General features: G+C 29.4%; 3 protein-coding genes across 3 annotated transcripts in view; all 3 read right to left on the bottom strand.

The window, feature by feature from the left end:
• The window catches only part of LOC113366224 (RNA-binding protein Rsf1-like), a 187,348-nt gene that overhangs the window by 152,267 nt on the left and 24,322 nt on the right, over nt 1–10,759 (bottom strand). The gene's annotated exons all lie outside the window — the stretch shown is intronic.
• Nucleotides 3,503–8,018, bottom strand: LOC113367107. The gene is made up of 2 exons (XM_026608736.1): nt 8,010–8,018; nt 3,503–3,880 (listed from the first exon to the last, which is right to left on the bottom strand). The coding sequence occupies exons 1-2, from the start codon at nt 8,016–8,018 to the stop codon at nt 3,572–3,574; spliced, it is 318 nt and encodes a 105-aa protein (XP_026464521.1). The 3' UTR covers nt 3,503–3,571.
• LOC113367108 (UPF0573 protein C2orf70-like) lies at nt 9,557–9,918 on the bottom strand. Its single transcript, XM_026608737.1, has one exon. It carries the CDS (start codon nt 9,916–9,918, stop codon nt 9,598–9,600), a length of 321 nt encoding a protein of 106 aa, XP_026464522.1. The 3' UTR covers nt 9,557–9,597.

The following is a 10,759-nucleotide window of genomic DNA, read 5'->3' on the forward strand; positions in this document are numbered from 1 at the left end:
ATATTTTCTATATCAGATAATTATGTAATTATTTTATAGTTTTGTTAATACAGTAGGAGTATGTCAATACTTAAGAAATTATAAGAAAACTAACATAATTTTATTATAAATGTGTATTGATTATAATTTTTCGTTTAATTCTAAAAAACCTTGAATTTCAAAACTTTTATAAAATTTAATTAAAAATAGGTTAAAAATTTATTCTTCATTTCATTTTCATAGCTTAGGGTTTTAATTGTATACTAAAATTTATCGCATTTATGATTACATAACGTAATAAATTTATATTTGTAACAATTTCATTAGCAGTACGCATACAAATTTCATTAATTAATTAGATCTTCCGGGTGCTATTTATTTTCTGGCCAACGTGTTCTGCAACGCAAACTTTTACTCGAATTGTTCCCATCATACCTGCGTTTCGTGAATTACTTCGTATTTTAATTAAACAATATTTGTTGCTGTTTCTGTATTCGTGGAACTTCTATCGCCGCATTAAATGTAGAAATACCGTTTTCATTCTAATCTGATATATGAAAGATGTAAATTTATTCATCCCTTGGATTTTATAAACAAGGGTCTCGAATGCGACCTGAATTCTGCTAACTTGGCTGATAAAGTAGTCTATTTAATTCAAGGTCATAGTGTTGGGGTGACAATGGATAACACATTTTCATAAAATAAAGTGAAATTTATAACCAATATAAAATATTCAAGAAAATAAAATAAAATGTACGCTATTAAATTGTTTTCTCATATTTCTGTACTAAATCATTGAATCGCCAATTTACTTGGTGGCTGGATGAGACACTCAGTAGAAACTTAGTAGACTAAGTAGAAAACAAATCATGTAACAGTAAAAGTAACAGTTGATAAAATAAATTAAACCAAAAAACTTACTTTTGACTCTATGTTAATGTAGGAGCGCTGACTCAAGCAATAATGTGAACTTGTTAGAACGACCATACTTCATCTTTCTCCCTCTGGACCCTACCTCAAAAACAGGAAGGTTTAGCTGTTATGAAAATGGTTACTGCCGTATCCAGTCTCCAAATACAACAAGAAATGGAACCAAATAATAAAATTAAAAGCCATTCGAGGTACTCGATGAAAACTATCGTGTATCAGTTCTGTGCAACGGCCGAGCCGTTTCTTTGCAATTGGCAGAAAAGTGTAAAATTTTTCGTCTACTTTTTAGACCAAAATTTTTAATCGATTTAGATCTTCATTGGGAATCGTGTTGATTAATTTCTGGTAAAAACCGTTTATTGGTAATTAAATGCTGAAAAAAAATTTTTTGATGATATACATGATACATAGTATAACGATACATTTCGTAATCTGAAATAACATACTAAAATATTATAAGTCTACGTCTACGATAAGCGGTTGAATTATAAAAATTCATCAAAGTTTTGAAGTATTTTGCAGTAAGCTTGAGCGATTCTAATCAGAATCTGTGGTAAATCATTTGTACGTTTTGCGGTGTTTCGTAGATAGCTACTGATTACAGTTGACGTCCACACTTAAATATAATACTTTGTTAGAACACGAAATAGATTAAATAAATTGTGTTGAACAAATTAATTTAATTTATACAATTAAAAATATTATACACGTTTTGGAAGACAATAATTGCAAATAGTATTGCTTATTTATCAGTGAAAGCAAAATTTTATTTTCGAAATAAACACTTGAATATTTTATCTAATTTGCTGAATTTCAATTCTTATTGATAACTTGATTATGTATACGTATGGGCAATATCATGCAATTTGCTTTACTGTATTATACTGAATTCAATTCATTTTTCAATACTTATATTATTAACTGAGTACAATTATCGCTATCAAGCATATTGTACGAGGTATTATTTTAAATTTTTCAATATTGAATATATATTCATGCAAGTACCAGCTTTTGTTAACTTGAACGTAAAAACGAACGAAGCAAATCATAGTTTTTAGTTTTCACTATAAATGATCAAGATGTAAAAAGTAGAACATAATGAAACGTAAGAAATTTCAAAAAAATATGTATAAAATTACTTAATGAAAAAATGCATAAAATGAATTATACGCAAAGAAAGAGTTATACACAAAAGAATAATAAAAAAGGAAATTTTTGAAGTAAAACTTCTTTAGGCGCGACTAGGGTGTAAATCCGTACAAATGCAACGGAAGTGAGTTACGGCAAGGTCAAGTGCCAATGATTGGACATTCGCTCTCGATGATATCATTTCTATACGGGTCGATTCTGATTGGTCGTCGTATTTTTGCGAGGTTTCTTTGTACGCGTGACTTTATACGTGCGTACGTCACCGAAAGCGTGAAGTATATTGTTCATTTTTCGGTTTCATGTCGTTACATTTTAAGGTTAAATATTAGTACAAATATTGAGTTGATAAAAAATATCTGGATCGGAAGAATATTTTATCCCATCCCCCATAATTATAATATATATATTATAGCACTATAATTATATTATAGTGCAAATAATAAAGCAAATAAAAAATCTGTGCCGTGTAAGAAACGTACTCCCGTAACATAAGTTTATTGAAATAATTTGCATTATTCTTAGTTACTATATATTTCGAGCTTATTAAAATGGAAATTATTTTTATATGCAAGACAGATACTACAACTGTTTAAACAAGCAAACAGCTCTGCATTTTTGTAGATATTAAAAAATATTAAAGCAGTACAGCTTTACTCTAACATACCGAAGATATATCTTTTTCAGAATTATATCTCAGACACTTTTGGAAGTTATGATGGCTAAGTATTAGAAAGTTGCGTATTTTTATAAATAATGAAGAATAAATTGATATACAGATTTATTACTCTAAAAAAAAGATCAAGCACAACAATAGTTTGTGTAGCTGTGTATCATTTATATACAGATATACTTTTTAATGGACATCTATGCAGTGTATTCATTGCTAGTGTTAATGAAATTATTCAAGATTGTTATATTATAGCTGTCCACTGTGTGAGCGAATATTATAGAATTTATTAATCAGCAAGTACTTTATTTCTCTAATAAAGATTCAAGTCCTAGATGCTAATTCCAATGACAAACCGATCATGTCGTATGACTTTAATTGCATTATTGTTTTCAAATATTATAAATATTTTTAATGATATTATAAATTTATAATTTATTATTATATGAGTTTGTATAATGGTTGACATTAAAAAATGTGTGCATCACGAGTGTTACCATATTACTAATAAACATTATTCAAAATTGTTATATGATGTATTTATATTTACTTAAATGCCATCTTGTACAGTAGCAAATAAGTTTTACTTCAATCGCGTGTGAACCTTACGCGCACTCTTTTTTTAAATAAATCTTTAGGTTTTCGTCATATTTAAAAAACTTTGAAGAATTATTTATAACAATATTACAATGTAAAAATTAAACAATAAATTATCAATAGCTTACAAAACAAACAAGAACGTGAAAATCCACTATTCGATTTTATTTATTCGTAACATAATCACATCTCCAAACTTGTAAAGCGTAATTGATAATAATAATAAAATTTTCTCCACTGAAATAAATTTCATCCTTTGCGCCAGGTCGTGTCTGTCGCCTTACTATAGGTTCCGACGAGCGTTCGATGTGGTAAATCAGGGAACGGCCCCACCCTTTCGAACGTTCTGGGCAAGACGGGCACCTCGCCCTGCCTCGAGAATCGGGTGGGTGTTCGCATGTACGCTATTTCAGGGCTGTACGGGCAATGCCACGGCGTATCCGCTATTTGGAAGTAGGAAAGCGGATGCAAACGTCCGGTGTGATCCTTGTATTGTTCGCGGTGACGTTGACACGCACTGTAGAAACTATCCACTTCGAGGCGGCGGATTAGGTCTACCTACGCGACGAAATAAGATTTGTTCTATGAGAATTACGTTATTGTGTTGTTGATTAACGCGGGAATAGAATCTTTAGGTAGATTGTGTATCATATGACTAGTGTATTTTGTTGCGTTTATATTATCAGTAAAATATTATATACAGGTAATCCCCGCATAACACGGTACTTCTATAACACGGATTCGCTCTCACACGGTTTTAGAATTGAGATCATCCCCCTCATAACAGGGTACATTCGGGTTTGCATAACACGGTTCAAAAATTGAGGAAAGTTTTGATAAAATAAGAAATATAGTGAAACCTATGAAAACAAACTTTATTTAATCTAAAATTAGTAAAATCGCCGTACAATAGCTCAATAAATGTGATAAAACTAGTGCAAAAGGTAACTCATTTGATATTATTAGAGCGCGTACGTTCTATCGAAAAAAATTCTATGATTATCCGAACAATATATTAAATAATTCTTAAGCAAATTTTAAAATAAAATGAGCATAAAAGTTTAATAAAGATTACTTTGTGTTAAATATATAAATATCATTTTGTTAAAAGGAAGTAGTCGCAAATATAATTTTTTGCAAAAAATAATGCACGGATCTGAAGATAGTATAGAAAACAGCTCAGAGAATGAGGATATCTTGCAAAAAAAGGATCATGTTGGATAGCACTTACTTGTTAATTATGACGAAAGAATCATATAATTCCAGTAATGTATATTACTTCTTAAAAAATAAATACATGTAACAATATTTATTATAAAATCATGATATGTAGCATGTTTTTTTATCATTCTTGGAACGTAAACCCTCTTTTTGTACTAGTTCTTTGTCCTTCATAACACGGATTCACATAACACGCTAGTTTTCTGGAACGTAACTACCGTGTTGTACGTGGGTTACCTTAGTTGACTGCAGCGTGAACTAAACACAGACTAGCATTCAATTTCTTTGATTTTTAAAAAAAAATATTATTTATTTACTTTCTATGAATTACAATCTGTCATTATATTATTCAGTATTTTTAAAACACAGTGTTAGGAAAAAGAGATCAAAAGGTTCCCTAGTGGTAATCCGTTACGCTGTTGATTTTCAATACGAAATGTTATGCAAAAGTGTTATGTAATTCCTTTGTGAGTCGTACAACTTGTAACCAAATATTTGATTGTATTGCGAAAAACTAAATTGAATATTTTTTTCTTGATCTATTTATTTAAACAGCGATCAGAACTTACGGGTTCTATGAGCTGTTGTGATGAATTTCTTACAAACTACGTTTATTTTTTTTATTATAGATGGCAACCCAAGCAGTTTGTCTCATCTCTATGTGATGAAATTTATTATTACAATTATTGTAATAGTGATGACTTTCTATTAGAGCAGCAATGCCATAAAATTGAATATAAAATATAATGCAACAATTTGTTTTATGTGATTCAACACGAATCAAAACTACTCAACCTGTGTGTTTAAGACTTAACCCGGCAGTTTCCAACCTGTGAAGCGCGCCTTCTTAGGGGAGCGCGTACATCTGTTTCTGGAATACTGTTTTTGAAAATAACCCACAATTTTTTAAATTACATTAAAAAATAAACAAAAAATAATTAGTTTTTATGCATATTTTACATAATATTGCATTTTAATTTGTAGTCTGTTGTTATCAGTCAAGTATTTATAAAATTAAATTTTTGAAAAAATTGAGGGGGGCGCAACTTTTTTTTTCGTTAGAGCAGAGGGGCGCTCTCCAATAAAAGTTGGAAACCACTGACTTAACCTAATGACTCACGAGAGGCAACTCATGGATTCATCACTTACCTACATATGGCGATTATAATAAATAGAATTGCTATATAAAGCGGAGCTTAAAAGTTCGCGGGTAAAAAGGTCCAGAACCAATATCTAACAATATTTGAAAATAGAAGGAAACAATGTATAATTAGCCATCGACTTAAATCAAGCAACTTCGCTATCAGAAGATAAATGGGCATATTCGAAAGTCTATAAAAAAATTCCTTTATTCGTTTTTTTCAGTTGTGAGCACTGTTGTTCAGTTTACGACATCTTAATGCAATCCTTAAGTATACCACATTGAATTGTTTTATACGATGTATTGTTAATTTTGCGTTATATTAAACAGATGTTTTTAAATAACCCCCTACCATTTGCGGTAAAATGAGCGAACCGAACCCTTACCCTAGAAAGGTGTAAACAGTAAAAATTAGTAAATCAAAATGTAAATTCAGTTGATGAAAATAATTTTACAAGAAATAAATTAAATTAATAGTGAGTCTAACTCTGCTTATGAATATTTTTGACGAAATACCAGATCAAGTTTATGTACAGTTATCTTTGTCAAAAATGTGTTTATAAAAATTATTCTTTGCATTGATTGAATTTTGTAGATATTATTTCGTAAAATCCCTGTAAAATTTAGAAGAGACCATTGGATCTGTTTGCCCCCTGGCTATTCTTTTTGACCCTTCTGTGCAATAAAAAGGGACAGATGACAAGTTTTAGAAAAATAGTAAAAAAACACATCTATAATTAGAAATTAACAGGAAATTTTACTGATCATAGTGCGATAGTTGTTTGTTTGATATTTATTATGTGTTGTGATGTAGTTCATTTGGTTTTGTCAGTATAATTACTTAAATTTAAATTGGATATTTATGCCCCGCCCTACACTATTTCTATCACATTCAAAAAATAATTTAATCCAACTTCTTTATTTTGATTTATTTACCGTTCTTTACTTTACTTTGCTTTATTAAATTCCAATGCAATATTTTCAGCGTAATTAATAAAATTATGAAGCCTGGCAAATGGAAACTGTAATTAAAAATTTACGATAGAATCAAGATTGTAAAAAACTCGCGTTATTTATATAATATTGATCATCTTTGCACAAATAGCTACATTGAGGTTGTTATGAACAGGTCATTTAATTAATAGCATAACAGTTGTTGATTGGTGATATTGATACGTCTGTCAAATACAGCTCGAAATGTAATTACGTACATTTTAGCGGGCTATTAATTAACTCATCTATTAAGAAACATCAATCAATTTGATGTAATTAAATATAAAGTATTCATGGGGTTTGTGCCATACGAAATAGAATATACCTACTATAATTATATATATCCATAGCATACCAATATTTATATCATCATATACGAACACACAAAAATGTAATGAAAATTGTTGATACAAAAGTATTTGCTTCAAAGTAAAATTTTTCGAAACCTAAGTTTTCAGTAATAATAATTATTATTTTTATTATTTTTAAATATAAGTATTTCTTTGAACTCATATACATTATTGAGTTTATATAGCTACCTACAATATCAACGCTCATACATTTGTGGTTTGTTAATAAAAAGTAGGCCTAACATAAAATTCAGTAGATAAATTCGCACAATAAATTCGTTCAAACTAACATTTTGAGTTAAAATGTATTTTTGAAAGGTCTAACATAATAATTCTAACAAATAAAATTAGTATAAAATCTATTATGATCAGATACGTACAACTTTACTCAAAACGTTTATAGATGCTTCGATGATTGGCATTTTTAATAATATTCGTGATAATGAATATCTCAACAGAAAATATTTAAAAAATCACATTACACATTGTCTAAATACAAACTGAAAAATACTCAATACTTTAAATTGATTTAAATTTTTATTTCATTTTATATTTTTTGTATTTAACCAATTATCTTTTGATCACCGTTATGTATATTTTATAACAGAATCACTGACCACAAACACTTTACTATAAGAATTTGGTATTCCTTCCTTGTCTCACGTCGATTTATCTTACTTCGTCGATTATGTTCTTATTTAAACTTTGCAATAATTCTATAGACTGTCCTTTTATTCTTAATCAACTATCCTTTAGTGTTCCAAGGCTATCTACGCGTTTCAATTATTTTTCAATTATCCTACTCCTAAATCTAATTCTCCCTATTTTACTTATGTCCTCTAACTTTAACTTAATTAATAATGAAATAGATATTCACAACACTTCACCTAATCAAATAATCTCCATCTGCACAAGTTAACCTTTTTATTTTCTTTTCAAATATCTCATTTTATCTTATTCTGTTTATATATAATATTGTTACCTTATGCATTATATGTAACTTTATGTTGAGCATTTTATGTTAATAACTATATATTGTAATTTTGTATATATTTTAATTGTAATTCATTATGTAAAATAATTGTATTTTTGAGTCCTCTTAGAAGAAATCTGTGGGCTATATATTTAAAATAAATAAATAAATAAATAAATAACATTTGTAACATGGAAACTATATACATTTGCAAACTCTCAAATAATCTAAATAATGTGAATTTTTCACACGTTGAATTTCTACAAAATCTAGACAACAGATAAAATAATAATGGGTCTTCATGCATCTTTACAAAAAAAAAATCTTTATAAAATACCGTTTACACCTAGTTTATTATTATTATTATTATTATTATTATTATTATTATATATTATTTATTATTATTATTATTTATTATTATTATTATTATATATACTAATAATGGGTAGTATAGCCCTAGGGCAGGTTAGTAACCTCAACTTAACTGCAACTCGATTCAGGGAACATTAGTGTGAAAGATTTTCTATTTCCAGTTTCACACCCAGTACTCTAAATGTGCTATTTTTGAAAACATTTTTGATTTATATTTTGAAGTAAAAATGGATATCTCTGCTGCACGATATCAGGTTGCCAGAGCGATGTCGTCCAACGGTTAAGCGCACCACAGAGGCGGTGCGCTTAACCGTTAACAGTTACGGCGTAATTACGCCATGGAACACCGGACATCATACAACCATTAAAAATTATAAAAGTGAATTAACTGGTAATTCTCATAAATCTTAAATCACCGGATTAACGACTTTTTTATTGTATCTGAACTGAAAGATTCTATCAGCATTTTTAATGATTTAACTTAGTTGCATCTGTTTTAATAAATAACAACCAGAATTGTTGTCCCATCTCATAATGATAAATTTTATTATTACAATTTCTATAATAGTTGTAAATTTTTATTGATGCAGCAATGCCGGGTAAAGGTATTTTTACTTGAAAACATACTGCTATCTATATTTCTGTAAGTTTGAAACCTATGTCACTACTGCTTAACAGCAGGCATCTCTAAAGGGATCAAACCCGATATCTCTAATGCAAATTTCATTGCTGTAATCACTTACCTACGGACTAAATTAAAATGTTCCTTAATGATAAATAATTCGCATTTTCTAACATTCCTACGCCCCTCAACAATTTGCTATACATATTAACACATCTAAAACTTGACAATAATTTTATCGTAAAATATTTTGATAAATTTATGAAAATACTCAAAATATGATATAGATGAAATATAAAATATGTAACAACATAGTCCTAGATGAGAACGAAGTTACATCAACGCTTAAAGTCTACTCACTCAATTTTTCAGTTTAAAAATTGGGCTAATATGGTTTTAATTCATAATGAATGTTAAAAGAAAACTCCCTCTTAAAAGCTTATAAAAGATTTGCTGAGTTCGCAATATAACGAGGCTCCTTTAGTACCCTAAAAATAGGCTTTGAGAGAACCGAGAATATCGAAGGTAAGTGAATATTTAATAGCCCTGTCCATCTGCTGATTTATTAAGACCTTTCTATCTTTCACTAATTTCCGAAATAATTTATATCATCAAGACGTCCGCTTCCATCACCTGTGTCATGTTCTGCATGGGGCTGTCGAGCGAGCGCCAGTCTGCCATGCGGTTAGCCGCGACCAGGTCGGGTTTGGGGGTATAGGCGGAACTCATCAGCCCCCATTGTCCCTCGGGCATAGTGAACCTGGAGAGCACCTCGTTCCGATAGTTTTGGAAGTAACTCACGTGGTAGTTCTGGTACATCGATCCGACGCCACTCTTTGTCGGAGGCAATGCACCCATGTACACGGGGTGTAACGAGGGCGGCACATATGAACCGTGGGTTACGGATTTCATCGAATTCGACATTATGAGTACTTTTTTTATAATTTGTTACTGTGTTGTTTAATTCGACTCAGCTTTAGGTTTTATTTAATTTAAAACAGTTGCTAATTATTCTTGAGTGATTTTCGTATTTCAACATAATTTTGACATTCTGTAACACAACAATTATTTATTTGATGGTGAAATGAATCATTTACGAACAAGCAATAAGTAAAATTTCTAATTTCAGTAATTTATAACTCATATTATAGTATAGCATTCCATACCATCTCTAATTCTATAAATTGCTTATATTTAAAACGCGATATTGAGTTTTTTGTCATTTTCAGCACCCCTGATTTTTGAAACCAAGCGAGTAATAATCCTTTAACACGTGATCGCAAAGCCCTGGGTAAATTTGCAAATGTTTTATATGATTTAAAAATTGCAAATGAAAAATAATTTATTGGATTGTCGTATGTATTGCAAATTACTGTCAAAGTTCAATTAAGTCCGCATTTTCAGTTTAAGTGTAATGTAACCATTTATGATGTACTATATACATACTTTTCGCTCATCCCGTTTACTAAATGAATTTTCTATTTGCTAAGTATTTTCTAAATAATTTTGCCCGAATATGATGTTTTAGATACCTTAATATTCAATACTGATATTCATAGTTCAACTTACTTGTAAAATGACTTCGTCCTACAATTACTTATTTCTTTTTGAATGTTATAATTAAATTAATGTTTTATAAAAATTGAAGCTCAAAATTTATTTACATTCGAAAAAAATTAGAAGTAATATAACATTTTAAGGTTATAAACGTCACCCATCCTCATGAAAATTTATATTGCATAAAATATGTAAATATTGCTATTTT

This window comes from Ctenocephalides felis, unplaced genomic scaffold (assembly GCF_003426905.1).
Source record: "Ctenocephalides felis isolate EL2017-DRISC unplaced genomic scaffold, ASM342690v1 CF-g0.4_SCAFFOLD_01170, whole genome shotgun sequence".
Lineage (NCBI taxonomy): Eukaryota > Metazoa > Arthropoda > Insecta > Siphonaptera > Pulicidae > Ctenocephalides > Ctenocephalides felis.

Coding starts and splice junctions, on each gene's coding strand:
- LOC113367108 (XM_026608737.1), bottom strand. CDS start 9,918: ATGTCGAATTCGATGAAATCCGTAACCCACGGTTCATATGTGCCGCCC.